This window comes from Somniosus microcephalus, unplaced genomic scaffold (genome assembly GCF_052327205.1).
Source record: "Somniosus microcephalus isolate GS21.2 unplaced genomic scaffold, FLI_Smic_1.0 unresolved_chr2, whole genome shotgun sequence".
NCBI lineage: Eukaryota > Metazoa > Chordata > Chondrichthyes > Squaliformes > Somniosidae > Somniosus > Somniosus microcephalus.
Genome location: NW_028225180.1, coordinates 84,167,405 through 84,194,333, shown reverse-complemented (window position 1 = coordinate 84,194,333; position 26,929 = coordinate 84,167,405). Strand labels below are relative to the sequence as shown.

At 49.1% G+C, this 26,929-nt stretch overlaps 1 protein-coding gene across 2 annotated transcripts in view; it reads right to left on the bottom strand.

Annotated features, from left to right (window-relative positions):
- sptbn2 (spectrin, beta, non-erythrocytic 2) overlaps positions 1 to 26,929 on the bottom strand; it is a 678,353-nt gene that overhangs the window by 286,810 nt on the left and 364,614 nt on the right. The window contains exons 31-36 of one of the 2 annotated variants that reach the window (XM_085976259.1): positions 25,036 to 25,187; positions 23,859 to 23,931; positions 23,142 to 23,198; positions 12,647 to 12,861; positions 11,006 to 11,179; positions 4,813 to 4,855 (exon numbers count right to left, since the gene is read on the bottom strand). In XM_085976259.1, the coding sequence (XP_085832385.1) occupies positions 4,813 to 4,855; positions 11,006 to 11,179; positions 12,647 to 12,861; positions 23,142 to 23,198; positions 23,859 to 23,931; positions 25,036 to 25,187 (714 nt within the window). The remainder of the gene's footprint in view (positions 1 to 4,812; positions 4,856 to 11,005; positions 11,180 to 12,646; positions 12,862 to 23,141; positions 23,199 to 23,858; positions 23,932 to 25,035; positions 25,188 to 26,929) is intronic. The other variant, XM_085976260.1, reaches the window with a different exon arrangement.

Sequence of the window (26,929 nt, the reverse complement as noted above, 5' to 3'; positions counted from 1 at the left end):
AAACGGGCCCGGGTCTCCGTTGTGTAACTGTGCAGTGTTCCTGTGTGTTCAGCAGGGTCAGGGTTAAACGGGCGCGAGTCTCCGTTGTGTAACTGTGCAGTGTTCCTGTGTGTTCAGCAGGGTCAGGGTTAAACGGGCCCGGGTCTCCGTTGAGTAACTGTGCAGTGTTCCTCTGTGTTCAGGAGGGTCAGGGTTAAACGTGTCTGAGTCTCCGTTGTGTAACTGTGCAGTGTTCCTGTGTGTTCAGCAGGGTCAGGGTTAAAAGGGCCCGAGTCTCCGTTGTGTAACTGTGCAGTGTTCCTGTGTGTTCAGCAGGGTCAGGGTTAAGCGGGCCCGGGTCTCCGTTGTGTAACTGTGCAGTGTTCCAATATGTTCAGCAGGGTCAGGGTTAAACAGGCCCGAGTCTCCGTTGTGTAACTGTGCAGTGTTCCTGTGTGTTCAGCAGGGTCAGAGTTAAACGGGCCCGGGTCTCCGTTGTGTAACTGTGCAGTGTTCCTGTGTGTATACAGCAGGGTCAGTGTTAAACGGGCCCGAGTCTCCGTTGTGTAACTGTGCAGTGTTCCTGTGTGTATACAGCAGGGTCAGGGTTAAACGGGCCCGAGTCTCCGTTGTGTAACTGTGCAGTGTTCCTGTGTGTTCAGCAGGGTCAGGGTTAAACGGGCCCAGGTCTCTGTTGTGTAACTGTGCAGTGTTCCTGTGTGTTCAGCAGGGTCAGGGTTAAACGGGCCCGAGTCTCCGTTGTGTAACTGTGCAGTGTTCCTGTGTGTATACAGCAGGGTCAGTGTTAAACGGGCCCGGGTCTCCATCGTGTAACTGTGCTGTGTTCCTGTGTGTTCAGCAGGGTCAGGGTTAAACGGGCCCGAGTCTCCGTTGTGTAACTGTGCAGTGTTCCTGTGTGTTCAGCAGGGTCAGGGTTAAACGGGCCCGAGTCTCCGTTGTGTAACTGTGCAGTGTTCCTGGGTGTTCAGCAGGGTCAGGGTTAAACGGGCCCGAGTCTACGTTGTGTAACTGTGCAGTGTTCCTGTGTGTTCAGCAGGGTCAGGGTTCAACGGGCCCGAGTCTCCGTTGTGTAACTGTGCAGTGTTCCTGTGTGTTCAGCAGGGTCAGGGTTAAACGGGCCCGAGTCTCCGTTGTGTAACTGTGCAGTGTTCCTGTGTGTTCAGCAGGGTCAGGTTTAAACGGGCCTGAGTCTCCATTGTGTAACTGTGCAGTGTTCCTGTGTGTTCAGCAGGGTCAGTGTTAAACGGGCCCGAGTCTCCGTTGTGTAACTGTGCAGTGTTCCTGTGTGTTCAGCAGGGTCAGAGTTAAACGGGCCCGAGTCTCCGTTGTGTAACTGTGCAGTGCTCCTGTGTGTTCAGCAGGGTGAGGGTTAAACGGGCCCGAGTCTCCGTTGTGTAACTGTGCAGTGTTCCTGTGTGTTCAGCAGGGTGAGGGTTAAACGGGCCCGAGTCTCCGTTGTGTAACTGTGCAGTGTTCCTGTGTGTTCAGCAGGGTCAGGGTTAAACGGGCCCGAGTCTCCGTTGTGTAACTGTGCAGTGCTCCTGTGTGTTCAGCAGGGTGAGGGTTAAACGGGCCCGAGTCTCCGTTGTGTAACTGTGCAGTGTTCCTGTGTGTTCAGCAGGGTGAGGGTTAAACGGGCCCGAGTCTCCGTTGTGTAACTGTGCAGTGTTCCTGTGTGTATCCAGCAGGGTCAGTGTTAAACGGGACTGAGTCTCCGTTGTGTAACTGTGCAGTGCTCCTGTGTGTTCAGCAGGGTGAGGGTTAAACGGGCCCGAGTCTCCGTTGTGTAACTGTGCAGTGTTCCTGTGTGTTCAGCACGGTCAGAGTTAAATGGGCCCGAGTCTCCGTTGTGGAACTGTGCAGTGTTCCTGTGTGTTCAGCAGGGTCAGGGTTAAACGGGCCCGAGTCTCCGTTGTGTAACTGTGCAGTGTTCCTGTGTGTTCAAGAGGGTCAGGGTTAAACGGGCCCGGGTCTCCGTTGTGTAACTGTGCAGTGTTCCTGTGTGTTCAGCAGGGTCAGGGTTAAACGGGACTGAGTCTCCGTTGTGTAACTGTGCAGTGTTCCTGTGTGTTCAGCAGGGTCAGGGTTAAACAGGCCCGAGTCTCCATTGTGTAACTGTGCAGTGTTCCTGTGTGTTCAGCAGGGTCAGGGTTAAACGGGCCCGAGTCTCCATTGTGTAACTGTGCAGTGTTCCTGTGTGTATACAGCAGGGTCAGGGTTAAACGGGCCCGGGTCTCCGTTGTGTAACTGTGCAGTGTTCCTGTGTGTTCAGCAGGGTCAGGGTTAAACGGGCCCGGGTCTCCGTTGTGTAACTGTGCAGTGTTCCTGTGTGTTCAGCAGGGTCAGGGTTAAACGGGCCCGAGTCTCCGTTGTGTAACTGTGCAGTGTTCCTGTGTGTTCAGCAGGGTCAGGGTTAAACGGGCCCGAGTCTCCGTTGTGTAACTGTGCAGTGTTCCTGTGTGTTCAGCAGGGTCAGGGTTAAACGGGCCCGGGTCTCCGTTGTGTAACTGTGCAGTGTTCCTGTGTGTTCAGCAGGGTCAGGGTTAAACGGGCCCGAGTCTCCGTTGTGTAACTGTGCAGTGTTCCTGTGTGTTCAGCAGGGTCAGGGTTAAACGGGCCCGAGTCTCCGTTGTGTAACTGTGCAGTGTTCCTGTGTGTTCAGCAGGGTCAGGGTTAAACGGGCCCGGGTCTCCGTTGTGTAACTGTGCAGTGTTCCTGTGTGTTCAGCAGGGTCAGGGTTAAACGGGCCCGAGTCTCCGTTGTGTAACTGTGCAGTGTTCCTGTGTGTTCAGCAGGGTCAGGGTTAAACGGGCCCGGGTCTCCGTTGTGTAACTGTGCAGTGTTCCTGTGTGTTCAGCAGGGTCAGGGTTAAACGGGCCCGAGTCTCCGTTGTGTAACTGTGCAGTGCTCCTGTGTGTTCAGCAGGGTGAGGGTTAAACGGGCCCGAGTCTCCGTTGTGTAACTGTGCAGTGTTCCTGTGTGTTCAGCAGGGTGAGGGTTAAACGGGCCCGAGTCTCCGTTGTGTAACTGTGCAGTGTTCCTGTGTGTATACAGCAGGGTCAGGGTTAAACGGGCCGGAGTCTCCGTTGAGTAACTGTGCAGTGTTCCTCTGTGTTCAGCAGGGTCAGGGTTAAATGGGCCCGAGTCTCCGTTGTGTAACTGTGCAGTGTTCCTGTGTGTTCAGCAGGGTCAGGGTTAAACGGGCCCGGGTCTCCGTTGTGTAACTGTGCAGTGTTCCTGTGTGTTCAGCAGGGTCAGTGTTAAACGGGCCCGGGTCTCCGTTGTGTAACTGTGCAGTGTTCCTGTGTGTTCAGCAGGGTCAGGGTTAAACGGGCGCGAGTCTCCGTTGTGTAACTGTGCAGTGTTCCTGTGTGTTCAGCAGGGTCAGGGTTAAACGGGCCCGGGTCTCCGTTGAGTAACTGTGCAGTGTTCCTCTGTGTTCAGGAGGGTCAGGGTTAAACGTGTCTGAGTCTCCGTTGTGTAACTGTGCAGTGTTCCTGTGTGTTCAGCAGGGTCAGGGTTAAAAGGGCCCGAGTCTCCGTTGTGTAACTGTGCAGTGTTCCTGTGTGTTCAGCAGGGTCAGGGTTAAACAGGCCCGAGTCTCCGTTGTGTAACTGTGCAGTGTTCCTGTGTGTTCAGCAGGGTCAGAGTTAAACGGGCCCGGGTCTCCGTTGTGTAACTGTGCAGTGTTCCAATATGTTCAGCAGGGTCAGGGTTAAACAGGCCCGAGTCTCCGTTGTGTAACTGTGCAGTGTTCCTGTGTGTTCAGCAGGGTCAGAGTTAAACGGGCCCGGGTCTCCGTTGTGTAACTGTGCAGTGTTCCTGTGTGTATACAGCAGGGTCAGTGTTAAACGGGCCCGAGTCTCCGTTGTGTAACTGTGCAGTGTTCCTGTGTGTATACAGCAGGGTCAGGGTTAAACAGGCCCAGGTCTCCGTTGTGTAACTGTGCAGTGTTCCTGTGTGTTCAGCAGGGTCAGGGTTAAACGGGCCCGAGTCTCCGTTGTGTAACTGTGCAGTGTTCCTGTGTGTATACAGCAGGGTCAGTGTTAAACGGGCCTGAGTCTCCGTTGTGTAACTGTACAGTGTTCCTGTGTGTTCAGCAGGGTCAGGGTTAAACGGGCCCGAGTCTCCATTGTGTAACTGTGCAGTGTTCCTGTGTGTATACAGCAGGGTCGGGGTTAAACGGGCCCGGGTCTCCGTTGTGTAACTGTACAGTGTTCCTGTGTGTTCAGCAGGGTCAGGGTTAAACGGGCCCGGGTCTCCATCGTGTAACTGTGCTGTGTTCCTGTGTGTTCAGCAGGGTCAGGGTTAAACGGGCCCGAGTCTCCGTTGTGTAACTGTGCAGTGTTCCTGTGTGTTCAGCAGGGTCAGGGTTAAACGGGCCCGAGTCTCCGTTGTGTAACTGTGCAGTGTTCCTGGGTGTTCAGCAGGGTCAGGGTTAAACGGGCCCGAGTCTACGTTGTGTAACTGTGCAGTGTTCCTGTGTGTTCAGCAGGCTCAGGGTTAAACGGGCCCGAGTCTCCGTTGTGTAACTGTGCAGTGTTCCTGTGTGTTCAGCAGGGTCAGGGTTAAACGGGCCCGAGTCTCCGTTGTGTAACTGTGCAGTGTTCCTGTGTGTTCAGCAGGGTCAGGGTTAAACGGGCCCGAGTCTCCGTTGTGTAACTGTGCAGTGTTCCTGTGTGTTCAGCGGGGTCAGGGTTAAACGTGTCTGAGTCTCCGTCGTGTAACTGTGCAGTGTTCCTGTGTGTTCAGCAGAGTCAGGGTTAAATCATTGCCACCGTTTTCATCAAATCACAAGCGGCTGACACTTACCTCGTCCTTGGCCTGAAACAGGAACTCCTTCCCTTCGCTGAGCCTGTGATCAAAAATAAATTTATTGAGCAATCACTGTCGCACGAACAGCGACAATATCATGATTCTGTATAATTCAATCAAAGCTTTCACCCTCGAGTATAGCTTTTCCAGATTACGGCTGACACATTGACACTGACTCACTTCAGTATGTTTGGCGTTTAATGTTGAGGGCAGCCCAGCGACTATGGCAGGTTCTTTTTCATTGCTATTTTTGTGAGTTTTTTTCCTCATAACACTTACCCATTTCACAACATAATACAACCTTTATAAATCACTGGTTAGGCCCCAGCTGGAGTATTGAGTCCAATTCTGGGCACCACACTTTAGGAAGGATGTCACGGCCTTGGAGAGGGTGCGGAGATTTACCAGAATGGTTCCAGGGATGAGGGACTTCAGTAACGTGGAGAGAATGGAGAAGCTGGGGTTGTTCTCCTTAGAGCAGAGAAGGTTAAAGGGGAGATTTGATAGAGGTGTTCAAAATCATGAGGGGTTTTGATCGAGTAAATAAGGAGAAACTGTTTCCAGTGGCAGGAGGGTGGGTAACCAGAGGACACAGATTGAAGGTAACTGGAAAAGAACCAGAGAGGGGATGAGGAGAATTGGTTTTTTTAACACAGCGAGTGGTTATTGTTGTGTATGTAATATGTGTGCTACTTTGAACCTATGGACAGGACTGCACTACTTGTAGGGCGTAGTGATACGCAGTACCACTCCTGGCCATAGGGGTATAAATAGTACTGTGGGTACTGATCTCCCCTCAGTTCCCGCCTGTGGGCATGAAGTAAAGACCTACGTGCAGTCCCTACCTCCAACCAGTAAAGACCTGTTTGAGTTATACGTTTAAGTCTTTGTGTTAATTGTTCAATACAATACACATACTTAACACTGGCGACGAGTCGGTTCGAACCCTGCGGCAGTTATTCCACGGCGGCTTCGTCCAAAGACAGGACGTTGAAGAGAGGTTTCAATCCTGAACACCCCACTCAAAACTGAAGGGCAGCAGAAATCCTGACAGCTTCCAGCGACTGGAAGCGACAGGCATTAGGACCCTGAAGCCTCCATAACCTCGTGGGTAAGCCGAGCAGCGTGGGCTGCAAAGACAGGGCCACCGATCGGGAGATAAGGGCGATCGCAATCCCTGATAAGAGCCGCGCGAGCGGGTGAGCCAGAGGCCGGGAGCCGCTTCAAGTGCGAGGCGCAGCGCGGGTCAGCGATCGGGACCAAAGATAAGGGCCGCACTCGGACTGAAAGGCGCGGCGGCTGCAGAAGCTCAAGGTGCGAGAGCCGCGGTGCACAGCACAGGCTATCGATCGCACAGAAGATAAGGGCCGAGAGCCGCTTCGGTCGGGAGCCACTTCGCGATCCAGCGATCGCATCCGCTGATAAGGGCCGCACTCGGGCGATCGCGGCGAAGATAAGGGCCGCACTCGGGGGCTGAAGGGAGACGGCGTCGGGGGACGGGTGAAGACCGCCAAGCGCGGGAAAACCGCCATTTTGTGGGCGGAGGACGACGGCAAGAGCGGGAAGCCGCCATCTTTGATAACAAGTAAAGAAAATAAAATCTGAGAAATTGCAAATCTACAATGCCTAAACACGGGAATATTAGCACCTTTGATAGTGACCTCGAAGATTGGGCCATATATGTTGAAAGAGTAAAAAATTATTGTAAGGCCAATAAAATTCGTGACCAAGATAAAGCTCTAACATTATTAAATTTAATGGGTGCGAAGACATACGGGCAATTGAAACACCTGTTATCACCAGATGAACCGGCGGATAAGACGTTCGATGAGATTGTTACTGTCCTGAAAGATCATCTAAACCCCACGCCGCTGATGCTAGCGGAACGATTTAAATTTTACGACAGAAGGCAGCTACAGCATGAAAGCAATGCTGAATATTTGCTGGAATTGCGTAAATTAGCGAAATATTGCCAGTTTGGAACGGGACTGACAGATGCACTACGAGACAAATTTGTGTGTGGTTTATTTAAACAGGATACACAAAAGCGACTGCTCGAGGAGAATGAGCTGACGCTTGAGAAGGCGGTCACTATGGCAGCAGCACACGAAGCCGCAGCGAGAGGCACGGCAGTAATGCAGCTACGGTCACCGGAGCTCAGTGCACACAAATTGGGTGTGAGTTCTGGCAAATGTTATCGTTGTGGAAAGACAACGCATGATCAGAACCAGTGTTGGTTTAAAAACCAAGAATGTAGAACTTGTGGTAGGCTTGGACATATAGCTAGAGTATGCAGGTCAGGGAAGAAGACCAGCAACAAGAAGTCACCGCAAGGAAAATACGCAAAGGTACACAAGGTGACCGAACAGGAGTCCGATTCAGACGCTAGCAGTAATGAACTGGCTAGCTTAAGCTGTAATGAACTGGCTAGCTTAAGAGTACTCAACGCTGGTAAGGGTGCAGACCTCCAGACAATTTGGGTCACTCTTCAGATAGAAGGAGTCCAAGTAAAACTGGAATTGGACACTGGATCGGCATTGACGGTCATAAATAAGAAAGATTACGGAAAGTTATTCCAACATATTCCCCTACAGGATACGGGGATTATATTGAAAACATACACGGGGCAAAGAGTGTACCCCATCGGGAAAATAGAGGTTGCAGTGGTCCACAAGGGCGAAGACAGTCAAATAATGGACTTATATGTGATATCTGAAGGAGGTCCTCCACTACTAGGACGGGAGTGGATTAGGAAAATGAATATGGACTGGCATTTCCTACAAACAATAACGAGTGAGAACTCGGTGAAGATAGTCGGCCCAGACTCTGGAACGGATGATGGTAAGCCCAACTCAGGTGCAAAAGACAACGTTTCAGCACAGAATTCCACTGAGCAACAACAACATAGTTTAACTGTGGATTCTGAGTCTGGCAAGTCTACTGATGTGCCCATTTCTGAGGGACACCGGGCTCGAACTCAACTCCATTTCAAACTACAACAGCAATTAGAACAAATGCTTCGCCGTTTTGAGCAAGTGTTGAATGCAACGAAAGAGTTCTTTGATATAGAGTTGGAGAATCTGGAAAGACAACAGAAGCAGCTGATGGAGAAAATGGAGCAGGAGCACACAAAACGTCTGATGTCAGAGGAGTTAACGGTCAGCCAACTCCTGCATATGCTGAAGGACAGGACTCTGAAATGGGAAAAACTTGAACACGAACTTCAATATTCAAACGAAAGGGGTTCGGAGCTCTCAAAGGTTATTGGAAGAGCTGAGGTGGCAACACAGACTGAGATGACTGCAACAGAGCAGCCCTTGGATGCCAAAAGTACGCTGACTCACGTCAACGTAGAACAACAGACCGCTGAAACAGCTGCTCCGGTAGAGGGATTGAATAGTCTGATCAATCAATCTCCAAAAGAAGTTGAAGTAGTAAAATCTCAAATGAGGTCATTAGTAAACGACTTGCTGAAAGCCCAGAAAAAGCTGGATGAAGAGGTACGCATGAAGAAGTCTCTTCAGGAAAGATGTCTGGACTTGGAACAAAAGCTGGCTAACACCCAGCTGGATATGGAGGAAATAGAAGACCCTCTCGCTGGCCTAGATCAGGACGACACCGAATATTACTATGTCCTGTCCTGCCCAACTTGTAACTTCGACTCCCACCATACAGAAATCATGGAGGAGCACCGAAAGTCTACGGAACATCGGGAGAAGGTGGCTCTACTACGGAAAAAGGAGGAAGAGAAGGAGGAACTGCGCATGCAGCTGGCAGCTGACAGTGGAGCCCAGAGAGTCTCCAAGAAGCAGAAAAGGAAAAGTCGAAACAGAAGATGACCCATCTGAACCATTATTACCTCTACCAGATCACACACGTGGTCCCTCCGAATGGAGCCAATTCAGTTCGGAAGTTCAAACTGTTAATCCATGGAAGGACTATTGAATGAGTCACTCCAGCAACGTGAACCGACTACACCACAGAGATTGAATCTGTGAACTGTTTTCCGCAGAGGCTGAATCTGTGATCTGTTTTGACATGAAGTTATCTATGTATCTATGTTATTCTGTTCTGTAAACCTGAAGTTATATATGTATATATGTTATTACGTTATGTTAAATGGGGAGATGACTGTAAAGCTAAGAAGGGAGGAATGTTGTGTATGTAATATGTGTGCTACTTTGAACCTATGGACAGGACTGCACTACTTGTTGGGCGTAGTGATACGCAGTACCACTCCTGGCCATAGGGGTATAAATAGTACTGTGGGTACTGATCTCCCCTCAGTTCCCGCCTGTGGGCATGAAGTAAAGACCTACGTGCAGTCCCTACCTCCAACCAGTAAAGACCTGTTTGAGTTATACGTTTAAGTCTTTGTGTTAATTGTTCAATACAATACACATACTTAACAGTTATGATCTGGGATGTACTGCCTGAAACGGCGGTGGAAGCAGATTCAGTAATAACTTTGTAAAGGGGAATTGGAGAAGTGCGTGAAGGGTGAACATTTGGAGGGCTATGGGGAAAGAGCAGGGGGGAGTGGGACTAATTGGACCGTTCTTACAAAGAGTCGGCACGGACACAATGGGCCGAATGGCCTCCTTCTGTGCGGTATCATTCCAGGATTCTACTCTACAGATGATGAAGGCCAGTCAGCTCATCCTACATCATCCATCAAGAAAATGAAAATGACATCGAACTGAACCTGAGTCCTCTTCTACTTTCATGGCGTACCATGAAGTAATTTTCTAGATTTATCTTTTCTGTATATCATTTAATACCTTATACAGCTCTACAAAGTCCCGTCTCATCATCTCAATAGTCCCAGGTTTCTTCAGCATGTCCTTAGACTTAGATCTTCTGACTCCAAGGATCAGCCTTGTCAGGCAGTCAGCTTCAAGTGTTCCCAGGTCAGGAATGGCACAGTTAGCTGCAGAGTGACGCTCCCTTTACCCTACCCCAACAACGGGGTTCGAATTTCTATGGGGGGGTCTCCCGATCATTCGTCGTAACTTTGGCAGAAGACGCACAGAAACCCCAGAGAAACCAGGGGTCACAGTCTAAGGATAAGGGGTAAGCCATTTAGGACAGAGATGAGGAGGAATTTCTTCACCCAGAGTGTGGTGAACCTGTGGAATTCTCTACCACAGAAGGTGGTGGAGGCCAATTCATTAAATATATTCAAGAAGGAGTTAGATATATTTCTTAAGGCTAAAGGGATCAAGGGATATGGGGAGAAAGCAGGGACAGGGTACTGAGTTTGGATGATCAGCCATGATCTCATTAAATGGCGGAACAGGCTCGAGGGGCCGAATGGCCTACTCCTGCTCCTATCTTCTATGTTAGAAATGGCGCTCATGCCCCATCTCCGGGGGGCGGGTCTCTGTGGCTCTTCCACCGAAGTTACGGCGGATGCTCGGGAGAACCCCTGGGGAGACTGACCCCCAATGTGATTAAACCCTCCGACCTCAGAAGATTGCCACCCGAAGAGTTAGATGTGAAAGCGACCAATAAACAAGATAACCTTCCCGGTGTGCAGCAGCCAGCCCTGGAAGAGAAGGTGCTTCCAGGATGAGGACTACACACACAGCAGGAGTAGGGGGAATATAATCTGACCAGCATGATTCCAGTATGCTGCCAAACTATTAAAGCTACAGTGATCCAACGATTCTGGCATCTATTTGGATGACAGCCTATTCACTTGTTACTCTGATCTACAATGTTGTGGGTTCGGCCTTTGCCAATGTACTAGGGTTTCAAGAAAGACTTGCATTTATATAGCAACTTTCACGACCACCGGACGTCTCAAAGCGCTTTACAGCCAACGAAGTACTTTTTTTGAAGTGTGGCCACTGTTGTAATGTAGCAAACGCAGCAGCCAATTTGCGCACAACAAGCTCCCACAAACAGCAATGTGATAACGGCCAGATAATCTGTTTTTTTTAGTGATGTTGATTGAGTGATAAATATTGGCCCCAGGACACCGGGGAGAACTCCCCCTTGCTCTTCTTCGAAATAGTGGCCGTGGGATCTTTCACGTCCACCTGAGAGGGCAGACTCTAGGCAGTATAGTAATGAGTTGCTGGTACACACGCTGTTACACGAGACACAGGTGTCTGTGCATGCCACTGTGCAATACTGAGGGAGCGGCGCACTGCGCTACGGGGGCAACATATGACGTGAATCTTACTTAAGTTTGAAGACGCTTTTTCTCTTCTTATAATCATGTGCCACCTCGCACGTGGCGTCTGTCAGGCTGACCGGAACCTCCCCGTGGTACGGGATGCCACTGCTGGCGTTCTTGGCGTCTTTGTAAAAACCAAGGCTCCTGTTCCTCAGCACGCAGTACACGTTCTGCCATGACCTGCAGGTGGATCGACACAGCAGTTAGGACGATAGCAAAATACTGCGGATGCTGGAAATCCGAAATAACAACAGAAAACGCTGGAGAAGCTCAGCAGGCCAGGCAACATCCGTGGAGAGAGAAACAGAGTTAACGTTTCGGGTCTGTGACCCTTCGTCAGAACTGAGAAAAAAGCAAGAAATGGAACACATTCAAAAGCAAGTTTGGGGACTGGGAAATGGGGGAGGGGATGAAAGAACAAAAGGGAAGGTCAGCGAGAGGTGAAGAGACATTAAGAGATATTCAAGGCGAGACGAGATGGTAATAGGACAGGTTAAGAAACAAAAGATGGCTCTAGATGAAGTGTGAAATGCGCTGGCAGAGTGAGAGACAGCTGCCATGTGAGAGAGAAACAAAAGGAAAAGGCACAAACCAAAAGTGTGGATAAAAAATATATAAAAATATGACAGGGGCCGAGGTTATGACCTGAAATTGTTGAACTTGATATTGAGTCCGGAAGGCTGTAAAGTGCCCAATTGGAACATGAGGTGCTGTTCCTCGAGCTTACGCTGAGCTTCCGTGGAACAATGCAAGAGCCCGAGGATGGTGAGGTTTGAGTGGGAATGGACGACTGGTTCAGGTGCAGCAGTGCATCGTAAATCGGGTTAGAGTAGCGCGTGCCTACGTCAGCTAACAGGTGATGATTTAAATATATCTGGCACTGTATGCTTAGCGGGTAGCTCGGCATCTGCTATATACTATGGATATATGCTGCAAACTGCGCGCTGGAGAGGAAGGGAGAGTCCATGCGGGTACTTGATACCCATGTAACTGTGTATGGCGGGAGGAGGATGGAGGGGTGTAGGTATCTGATAGGTGGTTGTGCGCACCCATGTGTTAGACGTTTGTGTGAAACCAGGTAGGTAATTACACACACAGCCTTGATCTTATTGACTGGCGGAGCAGGCTCGAGGGCCATATGGCCTGCTTCTGCTCCTAATCCTTACGTTCTTATAATATAAATTCAAGTTGCTGTTAAGTAAGTGTTTCTCGGAGCCATATAGAAGTCTACTATAGAGTATGATGTATTATAGACTGGGACATTTTAACTGTCTTTCTTTTAAGGCGGCTATTACAATACAGGCTGTGGTATACTAATTCATTTGAGAGGCTATGGTATTTCATAATGCCATAGTTGGTGAGAGGTTGTGGTATATCAGAATGTGAGTGAATGCGCTGTAGTGTCTGTGATATATCAGACTACGGCACTGAGTGATGGGCTACATTATATTAGTATTGTAATGAGCTGTAGGTCCCACTAAGTACGACATGAATATTCTCTTAATGGGTGGGGAAGGAAAGCCCAGGGAATACGCTGCTCACTGCTTTGATTTCTCTCCCTGATCACTCCTGGTGAGTCTGCTGTATGCTGTTCGAGATACAAGTGCTTGCACGCGCCAGTTGATTTTGCTGTCACGAGCCTCTTACCTGCTCGAGGCTTTCTTGTTGTGCGACTCCCATTCGTGTTTACGACACAAAGTACCCTCCAGCTGCACGGTAGCTGCGTCCTGTGCCTTGCTGAGCATGGTGCTGACAGATCCTGGGCGAGGAGATGATTGCGGGGTCTTCTTCAAGGGACTGTGGTCCTTCTTTGATTCTGTTGCTGTGCTCGTCCCATTAATGGGTTCTGATGGTTCAGAGACCTGGGGCAGAAAGGCAACAACATTAGGCCCGGGATTAGAGGCCCTTCAGATCACCAAAATCCCGCTGAAGATTCCCGGTTACTGATCTAACTGTGATGGTTAATATAGTGTTATCATCCTTCAGTGAATTAAAAAAATTTTACTCCACGCCCAACAGTGATCCACCATTAAATACACAAAAGACATCTGAACTAAGACATCGGCCGAGAAATTGGGTTAGGGCGCCAAAGTGGCGCAAAAGTCGCCTGAGCGCAGGATTTAGCGCAGCGATCGGAGTGATACCGATCGCCAGAAATTCAGTTTCAGTGCCCCTCGAGGGAGACGGGGCGAGGCTCGAGGCGCTCCGCGTCCCTCTTAGGGCGTTGAAACTGATTATCGCAGTGCAACGTGCCGCAGCGCCACATGCTGCGGCACGGCACGCTGCGGTACTGCAGGCCTTCCTCCCATTGTTAAGGGGGAGGGGCCTGCAACAGCGCGATCCCCGATCGCGAGTGCCGGCAAATGAGCCCGGCACCAAGGAGAAGTGCCGGGCTCTCGGGAAACAGCCGGCAATGCCACGGGGGGTGGGGTGTAGGAGGCCGGGGACGGAGGTGCTGGCAGGCGGCCGGCGAAAAAGCGGCCGCCCCGCACCTCCACCTTAACTTGCGCCGCTGACGGCACAGTAAGGCCCCGTGAACCGGGCGCGGGTAGCGAGCGGCGCAACTGCGGCGTTCGCTGCCAAATATCGCGAACGGGGCACGAATGGGGCACTGCGCACACCGATGACGTCATCGGTGGCGGCGCAGCGCAAATGCCTAACGCCACCATTAGCGCCCCTACTGAATATCGGCGGAGACGCAGCCAGTGGCGCTACAGCCACTGACTGCCTCTTTAGGCGCTAACAGGTGGCGCTACTCACCCAATTTCTCCCTCATCATGTCATCCAGGCTCAGCTTATCCTTTGGCTAACATTCCAAATTATTTATTTCACTTAATCTTTTTTTTGTGAATTTTGTGCTCATCAGGGTGTCGGGGAATGAAACAGTCAATTTCAGCACTGCCAGGGTTAGATACAGAGTAAAGCTCCCTCTACACTGTCCCATCAAACACTCCCAGGGCAGGTACAGCACGGGTTAGATACAGAGTAAAGCTCCCTCTACACTGTCCCATCAAACACTCCCAGGGCAGGTACAGCACGGGTTAGATACAGAGTAAAGCTCCCTCTACACTGTCCCATCAAACACTCCCAGGGCAGGTACAGCACGGGGTTAGATACACAGTAAAGCTCCCTCTACACTGTCCCATCAAACACTCCCAGGGCAGGTACAGCACGGGTTAGATACAGAGTAAAGCTCCCTCTACACTGTCCCATCAAACACTCCCAGGGCAGGTACAGCACGGGTTAGATACAGAGTAAAGCTCCCTCTACACTGTCCCATCAAACACTCCCAGGGCAGGTACAGCACGGGTTAGATACAGAGTAAAGCTCCCTCTACACTGTCCCATCAAACACTCCCGGGGCAGGTACAGCACGGGTTAGATACAGAGTAAAGCTCCCTCTACACTGTCCCATCAAACACTCCCAGGGCAGGTACAGCACGGGGTTAGATACAGAGTAAAGCTCCCTCTACACTGTCCCATCAAACACTCCCAGGGCAGGTACAGCACGGGTCAGATACAGAGTAAAGCTCGTTCTACACTGTCCCATCAAACACTCCCAGGGCAGGTACAGCACGGGTTAGATACAGAGTAAAGCTCCCTCTACACTGTCCCATCAAACACTCCCAGGGCAGGTACAGCACGGGTTAGATAGGGAGTAAAGCTCCCTCGACACTGTCCCCATCAAACACTCCCAGGGTAGGTACAGCACACTAGCCTTTTTCCATTTCCCACACTATCTGTGGCCTCTTTGAGTGAGATTACCAATTAGTGTCAAACAAGGCCCAAGCCAACTAGGAACGGAGTTCAGACTGATTGAGGGCTGTGAGGATTCCTGCCATCAAATACCATTCATTGACTAGGCTGACAAAGGATGAATGTCAAGGTACAATACTGGCCAGCGCCTGTTGAACTCACCCCAGCAAGAGTCAGCACCTTCATGAGCTGACAACTGTAGGGCCTGAATTAAGAACATAAGAAATAGGAGCAGGAGTCGGCCAATCGGCCCCTCGAGCCTGCTCCGCCATTCAATAAGATCATGGCTGATCTGATCCTAACCGCCAATCTACTATCACAGAACCATCTCCTGAATCTAACAGAATTAGACACATGAAATAGGAGCAGGATCAGGCTACACGGCCCCTGGGCCCGCTCCGCTACCCACAGGGCCATGACCGATCCGAACCTAGACTCATGTCCAAATTCCTGCCCGCTCCCCGTAACCCTTAATTCCCTTTACTTCTAGGAAACTGTCTCTTTCTGTTTTAAATTTATGTAATGATGTAGCTTCTACAGCTTTTTGGGGCAGCATATTCCATGGACCTACCACCCTCTGAGTGAAGTAGTTCCTCCTCATCTCAGTTTTGAAAGAGCAGCCCCTTATTCTAAGACTATGCCCCCTAGTTCTAGTTTCACCCATCATCGGGAACATTCTCCCCGCATCCACCCGATCCAACCCCTTCACAATCTTATATGTTTCAATAAGATCGCCTCTCATTCTTCTGAACTCCAATGAGTAGAGTCCCAATCTACTCAACCTCTCCTCATATGTCCATCCCCTCATCCCCGGGATTAACCGAGTGAACCTTCTTTGTACTGACTCGAGAGCAAGTATGTCTTTTCTTAAGTATGGACACCAAAACTGTATGCAGTATTCCAGGTGCAGTCTCACCAATACCTTGTACAACTGAAGCAATACCTCCCTATTTTTATATTCTATCCCCCTAGCAATGAAAGCCAACATTCCATTGGCCTTCTTAATCACTTGCTGCACCTGCATACTAACCTTTTGAGTTTCGTGCACCAGGACCCCCAGATCCCTTTGTACTTCAGTACTTTCCAGTTTCTTGCCATTAAGATAATAACTTGCTCTACGATTTTTCCTGCCAAAGTGCATAACCTCACACTTTCCAGTATTGTATTCCATCTGCCAAATCTCTGCCCACTTACATAGCCTGTCTATGTCCCCTTGCAGGTTTTTTATGTCTTCCTCACTCACTACTTTCCCCCCCATCTTAGTATCATCTGCAAACTTTGATATGTTACACTCGGTCCCCTCCTCCAAATCGTTAATATAGATTGTAAAGAGTTGGGGACCCAGCACTGACCCCTGCAGAACACCACTAGTTACTGATTGCCAGTCTGAGAATGAAACATTTATCCCAACTCTCTGCCTTTGTTAGATAGCCAATCCTCTATCCATGCCAGAATATTACCCCCAATCCCGTGATTTTTTATCTTAAGCAATAATCTTTTGTGTGGCACCTTGTCAAATGCCTTTTGGAAGTCTAAATACACTACGTCCACTGGTTCCCCTTTATCCACCCTATATGTTACTTCCTCAAAGAACTCCAGCAAATTTGTCAAACATGACTTCCCCTTCATAAAACCATGCTGACTTTGTCCTATTAAATTATGATTATCCAAATGTCCTGTTACTGTCTCCTTAATAATGGACTCCAAAATTTTACCTACCACAGATGTTAGGCTAACCGGTCTATAGTTTCCAGCCTTCTGTCTACTGCCCTTTTTAAATAAGGGCGTTACATTAGCAGTTTTCCAGTCTGCCGGGACCTTTGCCGAGTCCAGGGAGTTTTGGAAAATTATTACCAATGCATCCACAATCCCTACCGCCACTTCCCTCAAGACCCTAGGATGTAAGCCATCCGGTCCAGGTGATTTATCCGCCTTGAGTCCCATTATTTTACCGAGTACCACTTCCTTAGTGATTTTGCTCGTGTTTAGCTCCTCCCCCCCATAGCCCCTGTTTGTCCAGTGTTGGGATATTCTTAGTGTCCTCTACTGTAAAGACTGATATAAAATATTCATTCAGTGTTTTTGCCATCTCCATATTTCCCACCATTAATTTCCCGGTCTCACCCTTTTTCTTTTTATATAACTATAAAAACTCTTACTATCTGTTTTTATATTTTTTGCTAATTTACTTTCATAATCTATCTTCCCTTTCTTAATTAATCTTTTTGTTATTTTTTGCTGTCTTTTAAAGTTTTCCCAATCCTCTGTCCTCCCACTAGATTTGGCTACCTTATATGCCCTTGTTTTTAGTCGAATACTATCCTTAATTTCTTTACTTAGCCACGGATGGCTGTCTTTTCTTTTACACCCTTTTCTTCTCAGTGGAATATATATTTTTTGGAAGTTGTAAAATAACTCCTTAAATGTACACCACTGATCATGTATCGTCTTACCCTTTAATCTATTTTCCCAATCCACTCTACTCAATTCCGCTCTCATACCTTCATAGTCTCCTTTATTCAAGCTTAGCACGCTTGTTTGAGATCCAACCTTCTCACCCTCTAATTGAATATGGAATTCAACCATGTTATGGTCACTCATTCCAAGGGGATCCTTTACTAGGACATTTTTAATTAATCCTGTCTCGTTACACAGGACCAGATCTAAGGTTGCTTGCCCCCTGGTCGGTTCACTTACATACTGCTCAAGAAACCCATCCCTAATACACTCAATGAACTCATCCTCAAGGCAGCCCTGCCCAATTTGATTTGTCCAATTAATATGATAGTTAAAATCCCCCATAATTATAGATGTTCCCTTATTACAAGCCTCAACTATTTCCTGATTGATACTCCGTCCAACAGAGTTGCAACTGTTCGGAGGCCTATAGACTACGCCCACTAGTGTTTTTTTCCCCTTATTATTCCTTATCTCCACCCAAACTGTTTCATTATCCTGATCTTTTGACCCAATATCATTTCTCTGTATTACAGTGATTCCTTCCTTTATTAACATAGCCACCCCACCTCCCCTTCCTTCCTGCCTGTCCTTCCTGATCGTTAAATAACCTGGTATGTTTAATTCCCAGGCATTGTCACCCTGCAGCCATGTTTCTGTAATGGCCACAAGATCATACCCATATGGCAGCACGGTGGCATAGTGGTTAGCACTGTTGCCTCACAGCGCCAGGGACCCGGGTTCGAATCCGGCCTCGGGTGACTGTCTGTGTGGAGTTTGCACATTCTCCCCGTGTTTGCGTGGGTTTCCTCCGGGTGCTCCGGTTTCCTTCCACAGTCCAAAGATGTGCGGGTTAGGTTGATTGGCTATGATAAATTGACCCTTAGTGTTAGGGGGATTAAATACGTGGGGTTACGGGGATAGGGTGGGATATGTGTTGGTGTAGGGGTTACGGGGATCGGGTGGGATATGTGTCGGTGCAGGCTCGATGGGCCGAAATGGCCTCTATCTGCATTGTGGGGTTTCTGTGATTCTGTAGTTATTTGTGCCATTAACTCGTCTATTTTGTTACGAATGCTACGTGCATTCAGATAGAGAACTTTCAAATATGTTTTGTGACACTTAGTTCCTGCTTTTGCCCTTTTTATTACTTTACCTTTTACTCCATACCTTCTGCCCCTTCCTGACACGCTCTGGTTTTTAATTTCCCCACTGCTACCTAAGTCTATGACCTTCTCTGTCGTCATTTTTATTATTTGCTCTCTAGGAACCTCCCCCTCACTAGTTAGTTTAAAGCCCTCTCTACAGCTCTAGTTATATGATCCGCCAGGACTCTAGCCCCAGCACTGGCCAAGTGAAGCCCGTCCCAACGGAACAGCTCCCTCCTGCCCCAGTACTGGTGCCAGTGTCCCAGGAAGCAAAACCCATTTCTCCCACACCAGTCTTTGAGCCACGCATTTAACTCTCTAATTTTATTTGTCCTAGCCAAATTCACTCGTGGCTCAGGTAAATTACCCTTGAGGTTCTGTCTTTTAATTTGACCCCTAGCTGCTCATACTCCTTTAACAGAACCGGCTTCCTAGTCCTATCTATGTCGTTTGTACCAACATGGACCACGACAACTGGATCCAACCCCCCCCACTGCAAGTTTCTTTCCAGCCCAGAGGAGATGTCCTTAACCCTGGCACCGGGCAGGCAACACAGCCTACGGGACTCTCGCTCTCGGCTGCAGAGAACTCTATCTATCCCCCTAATAATACTATCCCCTACCACTACAACATTTCTATTTACTCCCCCCTCTTGAATGGCCCCCCGTTCCATGGCGCTGTGGCCAGGTTGCTCATCCTCCCTGCAGTCCCTGCTCCTGTCCCCACAGGGTGTAAGAACCTCGAACCTGTTGGACAAGAGCAAGGGCTGCGGCTCCTCCAACACTACCTCCTGGATCCCCGTACCTGCCTCACTCGTAGTCACACCGTCCTGTCCCTGACCATGGGCTACATCTGAATTAATTAACTTCATAGGTGTGACCATCTCCTGAAACACAGAGTCCAGGTACTTCTCCCCCTCCCTGATGTGTCGCAGTGTCTGAAGCTCAGACTCCAGCTCATCAACACGGAGCTGGAGTTCCTGTAGCAGCAGACACTTGTCACAGACGTAATCACCATGAGCCTCAATGGGGTTCACCGGCTCCCACATCTCGCAACAGTAACACATCACCTGCTCCATTCTATGTAATTAATTACATTTTTTATTGTTAGTTATGGACACCCTCTGCCCGATTATAGATGCTAGTATCCCCTTTAATTTATTGGATTGCTGCCTGGTCAAGTGCGTCAGTGTATTACAATGAACTCTTCTGGAGAAATATGCGCTTTAAAAAGTGACAAAACTATGCCTTCCTTACGTGTGTACTCTCGCCTGATTTTGCGGGAATGGCAATTGCAGGGTTGAGCTGGCCCAAGATGCGGTGCACCGAAGTTTGCAGCTCAGATGGCTGGACTGGCCAAAGGTCTGCGACGCTAATCGAAGGTATAGGCGTGATATGCGTGTGTTCTGCAGATTGGGTGTCTCCTGGGGTGGCTTAATTGGAGAGCTCCGTGCTGCGGTAACCTGTTGTGGACGCTGTATGCAACTCGTCCCGCGGCAGATGGCGCAATTCTGAAATAGCCTCTCTTATGAAGGGGAGGTGGCGAAAGCAGATCTCTCCTGACATCTCCAGGTAGGTGTAGAGGGCCTCTAATGTGGGCGCCGGGAGGGGTGACCAGAACCCCTCGGGTGGTCATGGCACTCGCATTGGGTGCCCCCCCATGAACTCTTTCTCATCTAAATCATACACAGCGCCAGAACCTCCAAAGAAATGCCTGTCTTCAGGCACCTTGTACGGTGCCATTTAAATGCCAGCAGCAAGAAAGAATAATGAAAGGAAAGTACAGGCAGGAAAAAAAAAAGTACACACAAAAATTGAGAAGAAACGGCAAATACTGCATGCAGCAAAATCTAATTGAAAACATGAAAACTTGGCAACAACAATCTCCCTTTTAGAAGCCTACTTGAGCAGGCTAGGCCCTAGGATTACCTACATATGGGCACGGTGCACATCGGGCCACAAAGTTCTGCAAAGGGACCCAAATGCGATAAACGGCCTGACATGAATCTTGCCATTCATGTGGAAATGACTTATGAAATAATACTGGGCGGCCTGCTGGTGGCGCTGTCCAGGGAGAGTATAAATACTCGGGCACGGGCCCAGCTTGTTCAGGACATTCATTAACAGGAACTAGTGAAGGACACAACTAGATCTCCATGTTGAAAAACAGTTGATTAAAGCTTTGTTTAATGCTTAGACCAAGTGCCTAGTAGTTTTCTTACGTCACGGCCCATTGCTGCGTGGCTTATGTGCAGGCTCATCTTGTGCCCGCAGAATTGCCCGGCGGGCAATATGACGTGCCGTGGTTCGGACAGAAGCAATGTGGCGATCGGGCCCCTGCCCCCGGCCAGGCTCCGTGCGTTAATCGGCCCCGATGACTCGCATTGGGTATCGGGGCCGGTGACTCGACGGGGGGGGGGGGGGGTTTGTCGGTTTCACCGGCTGAGCTCGCCACCCGGTGGGCCAGCAGGAAACTACACGGTGATACTCGAGACTGGTTAAAACAGAAAATGCCTCAAAAAAGATCACAGCAGGTTCGTTAGTGTCTGTAGAAAGAAAAAAGAGAGAGATGAGTGAATCTCCCGTGTCGTTGCTCCTGCTAAGTTGGATCATGTTTTTTTGTTAAAAAGAGGAGCATTGTACTTTGTGAAGTGAAATGTGTGATTCCGCTGCTGAGGTGGAACCTGGAAAGGTCACAAGAGCCGTTTGCTCGGAACAGGCACAGCCCGAGGTCACTCAGAGGATAAGCTCCTTTTAGGTACATCTTGAGCTCAAATAGAGCGGTATTTCTCTGGCGATCGTTTCAGGTCAGATTTTTTAAATATGGAGGAGGCCAGAACAAAGGGGGCATAACGTTAAAATTAGAGCCAGGCCGTTCAGGGGTGAAGTCAGGAAGCACTTCTTAACACAAAGGGCAGTGGAAATCTGGAACTCTCTCGTTGAAAAAGCTGCGGAGGCTGAGGGGGGGGTTAAATGAAAATGTCAAAACTGAGACTGAAAGATTTTTGTTGGGTAAGGGTATTAAGGTTTACGGAATAACTAGGGGCCATCAATATAAATGGTCACCAAGAAACCCAATAGGGAATTCAGAAGAAACTTCTTTACCCAGCGAGTGGTGAGAATGTGGAACTCGCTACCACAAGGAGTGGTTGAGGTGAATAGTATAGATGCATTTAAGGGGAGGCTAGACAGGCATATGAGGGAGACGGGAATAGAGGGTTATGCTGATAGATTTAGATGAGGAAAGACGGGAGGAGGCTCGTGTGGAGCATAAACTGGTTGGGCCGAATGGCCTGTTTCTGTGCCGTATATCCGATGTAATATGTAGAACTAAGGCGGGTAGATGGAGTTAAGGTACAGATCAGCCTCGAGGGGCTGAATGGTCTACTCCCGTTCCTAAGAAATGACTGGCTTTATAAGATTGCTTTGCATCTGAGAAAGTATACAATGACTCAAAAGTTTTGTACCTATAGACTAGTAGATCTACCCTGGCTTTGCTGATGGTGAGTCAAAGGATATGTGGTTTTATGACAATATATGGGTGATAGGTTATGTAAAGTACAATGCATCATCAGGGCCATTGATTTTTTAGACACTTCCCTCACTGGCAGTTCGTTTATTTCCTGTCTCTGCAATTCGGGTTTGCTGCTGCTTTACTTTGAGCCAATCAACAAAGTGAGACAGCAAGTGTGCAACATTTACAGGAAGTGCAGGTTTTAAGCGAGACTTCTACTAGATTACGAGTCAGTCTCCTGTGTCATTGCATATGGGGAGGCAAGTGTTCCAATGTAGTCTTCAGGGGAAGTGGGGGTTAGAGGTTGCGGCATAAATAGACCAGACGTCATTCAGTCCCCATTTTAAACTCATCCATTCGGTCTTAACTTTTGCATTTCAACGATAAATTCCCATGCCCGCACTTATAACAGAAACTGCCGTTGATGCATCACCTTATTGGGGGAAGAGTGTAATTACAGCCTGACAAGTACACCTGCCCAAAACTGCCCCCCTCCCTACTTCATCCCACCCTATCAGCCTATCCTTCTATTCCTTTCTCCCTCATGTGTTTATCTAGCTTGCCCTTAAATGCATCTGTGCGAATCGCCTCAACCACTCCCTGTGGCAACGAGTTCCACATTCTCACCACTCTCTGGGTAAAGAAGTTTCTCCTGAATTCCCCATTGGATTTATTAGTGACTATCTTATACAGGAAACTTTCGATTAACCGGCCACTAAATAACCGGAACGCTCTATCCACCGGCAAAATTCAGGAGTCGGTTCAGATAACTTTTTTTACTTTTAGTTACTTTTTTTACTCATTTGTGGCTGTGCAAGCGTGTAGCTGAAGCTGTTGCTAAGCTACAGAGACGCTTGCAAGTTGTGCCGATTGTTTTGAAGCTGTTAACAGGGTTTGTTGCTTTAGACGGAGCTCTGAGCTCCGTATCTTTTAACTATAGCGTTCGGTTATCCGGCATTGTTGATGGACCGGCACCAGGTCGGTCCTGTCCGTGCCGGATACCAGAAAGTTTCCTGTATTGATGGCCCCTAGTTCTGGTCTCCCCCACAAGGGGAAACATCTTCTCTACGTCTGCCCTATCGAAACCCTTTCATAATTTTTAAAAGACCTCGATCAGGTCACCCCCCCGCAACCTTCGCTTTTCTAGAGAAAAGAGACGTCGGTTCTTTCATACGACGTCGTCTTTCATACGACCAAACATGTACGGCAGAGGTAAAAGTGAATGAGAAAGCCAAGAAGAAAAGTAGCAAGGAAGCAGAAAGCACTTACTGTCACAGTCACAGGTGATGATACACCATCTCTCAATTGTCTGAAATCTTCTGACGGCTGAAAGAATGGAGTTAACACCCATTACAACCAAGGAAAGGTGCAATATGAAATTAGCCAACTCCTTCCCCGAGCCTGCCAGATGAAGGTTGGGTTTATATTAGCAAAACAACTGAAATAGTCCAGCCGGGTATGGCCCTACCACACTTTTGGCCACCTTGACACAACGAGTATCAACCTCAGGATTTAACTTTGTATCTCGGTGTTTTATCACTGGATTTGCACGTAGTAAAACGTCCCAAGAAGCTTCACAGGAGCGTTAGGTTTTAAGGAGCGTCTTAAAAGGAATAGAGAGAGATAGAGAGGCGGAGAGGTTTAGGGAGGGAATTCCAGAGCTTAGAGCCTTGGCAACTGAAGGCACGGCCGCCAATGGTGGAGCGATGGAAATCGGGGGATGCGCAAGAGGCCAGAATTGGAGAGGAGCGCAGAGATCGCGGAGGGGGTGGAGGAAGTTACAGAGATAGGGAGGGGGAGGGGGGTGAGACCATGGAGGGATTTGAACACGATGCCTCCACGTGCTGACCGCTGTGTGCCGCTGAGCACACTGGGTCCTAATCGTGCAAGTCATAGGCTCATGTCGCCTACAGCTCCCCGGCGCTGCCTACTGGGGACAGCGGGATCCCCACTGAGTGTCTCGTGGAGGACGGCTCCGTGACTTACCTGCGGCGACTCCATGTCCGAGTGCACTCCGTTCTGAGCGATGGGCTCCAGGTGATTAACCATCTCACTATCCCTAAAAATAACCAAAAACAAAACCCCAAATTAATGACAGTAAACCAGATTAAAAAGGATTGAAACAGACCACACCACATGATTTTTAGCTCCTGTAATATAAAATCCTCCCGCTATTCGGCCTCTTTACGAAATGAGCAGTTATTGGGACGTCGCGCGGGCAGACAGCCTGCCCTCATACTTTAAGATCCGTCGGCTCAGCTGAAGAACCCCCTCCCCCCCCAGGTAATTTCATATGGAAGACTCCCAGCGGACAAGATAGAAGAGAATTCCATCCCATCGGTTTGGAGTCAAACCCGAGTCCCAGAGATTGAAAGGAGAGCAGATTAAACCAAGGAACTATTAAGAGGTCACGGAGGGAGGGGCCATTGTAGGCCATGCCGGTGAAGCCGACAGGAGCTGGTAATGCATTGCAATTGTCACAGGCCTGGGAGCAAGCTGCCTGCCTGCCTGCCCTCCTCGATGAGCTGATGTATTGTGTCAAAGTTGGGACATGAGAAGATACACAAATACAGTTAAAAAGATCCCTGAACAGAGTGCGACAATTACCACACTCCACCCAAACATGCATAACACCTACTTTAACCTCTGGGGTTGCCTCAGAAAAGGCACCAGAGGCAGTCCTGTAAAGGACACTGTGCGACGCACATGAACCAGGCCGGATAGGTCATTTTCTGCAGGTACCTTGGTCAGCAAAGGCCGGTGGGCACTTGCAGCAGGACAACCTTGATCCTTGGCTGTGGGTGGCTTTGCTTTCAGCCTGCCAGTAGAGGGCATCAATGCACTTTCACCACATGCCGCCTGTTATGGATCTTCACCCGAAGTCCAGCCCCGAATGACAAAGTCGCAATTTGCTTCTTAACTAACTGCATATACATTTGCCCGTTTCCTGTTACTTTAAAGTTGCGTTCACAACTTCTAAGCAACTGTGCTGGTGCAAACCTTTAGTGCGCACAGTTCTGTTGATAAATTTGACCTACGGTGGGGGAGGAGGGGGTGATTTTGGAACCATGGCAACCGACACAATTACAGCACAGTAAAAAGGGGCATTCCCTTGGTCCTCGTGTGACGGGACGCTAAAGACCTGACTGGTGGGTGCTATTACCGTGCCAGTTCATTCTGCTGTGCCCGACTCCTGGTCTCCGGGCTGCCTTCTGCCGTTACGGAGACGCGTGGTGTCGGGGGCGAGGGCGGCGGAGGTGGCTTTCGCTTCCTCTCCTCCTCCTCCTGTACGCGCCGAATCTCGTGCTGCTCCAGCTGTAAGAAATGACGGCAAGCTAAGGCGTCGTCCTCCTCACTAAAACAAAGACATCCAGTACCACCGCCGAACATTACTGTACCCACTCCCCCCGCGATCCCGGAAATGCACGCCCACCCGGCAGCTTGCAAAAATATCCCAGCGAATAAGAACATTTTTTCATGTACGTTTCCCCAAGGAGGAGACGTCCGATTGCGTTACGATTTTCCGTGCCTGCTTTGCTGGCTATGTTTCAGGCTCCACCGTGTACTTCTGAACCCAGGCTGCCGAAGAATGCCTGTGCAGTGCGGGTTGGGACCTGCGGTTAGGGTGTGGAAGTACAAGAACCTGGGAAGAACACAAGAAGTAGGAGCAGGAGTCGGCCAGACGGCCCCTCGAGCCGTTCAGTAAGATCATGGCTGATCTTCCGCAGTATAGGGCAAAATCATGTGGCTGCAGCATGAAAGCTGCAGTCCTACTCCCACTGACTCTTTGGGAAAATGATGTGTTAAAAGATTTCCTGAACTGTTTTGACAAATGCAAATTTAAAATTTACCAAACAAATCTCTGAGCTAAGGTATTTACATGAGGGATAGGAAACAAATGGATATTAAAAGGGCACCGCCATCATGAAAAAGTGCTTGGCTAACTATTTTTCATTTGTTTACAAACATAAAATAATGCAATAGAAACATAGAAAAATAGGAGCAGGAGTGGGCCACTCGGCCCTTCGAGCCTGCTCCACCATTCAATATGATCATGGCTGATCCTCGATCTCAATACCATATTCCCGCGCTCTCCCCATATCCCTTTATGCCTTTTGTGTCTAGAAATCTATCTATCTCCTTCTTAAATATATTCAGTGACTTGGCCTCCACAGCCTTCTGTGGTAGAGAATTCCACAGGTTCACCACCCTCTGAGTGAAGACATTTCTCCTCATCTCAGTCCTAAATGTCCTACCCCGTATCCTGAGATTGTGACCCCTGGTTCTGGACTCCCCAGCCAGGGGAAACATCCTCCCTGCATCTACCCTGTCAGAATTTTGTATGTTTCAATGAGATCACCTCTCATTCTTCTAAACTCTAGAGAATATCGGCCTAGTCTACTCAATCTCAACCTCATAGGACAATCCCCCTCATCCCAGGATCAGTCTGGTGAACCTTCGTTGCACTCCCTCTATGGCAAGTATATCCTTCCTTCCAGTCTGTCTAGCCCTGTCAGAATTTTATACGTTTCAATAGACCACCTACTACTTATATTCATTGCATGTGGTGGCGGAAATAGAAACAGCAAAAGAACAGTTTCTTTTATGGTCACTGGGTAGTATGGAGCCCGAAAGGTCCCAGGTCTGATTCGCATTTGTGCGAAGTTAGTGGACCTCAGCCGGGCCAGAGGAGGGCGATACAGCTGGCCAAAAAGCCACTGGCCTGAAAAGGGCAGAAATCAGCCGAGGCCTCCGCTCGCGACTGATGTCCAGGAGCCCCCTGCTTGTGGATCTTGGGCATGGATAGGATCGTGCTTGACTGTGCGATGCCTTCCACGGTCAAACAGTCTGCTGCCACTCGCCGTCTAGGATCATATGTCGAATAGGCTGAGGGGTGACCGAATAGAAATCTTTAAAATTACGAAGGGCTTCGATAGGCTAGGCGTAGAGAAAATGTTTCCGCTTCTGGGGAAGACCAAAATTAGGGGGGGGGGGTGTGGTCATAGGTATAAGATAGTCACTAATAAATCTAATAGGGAATTCAGGAGAAACTTCTT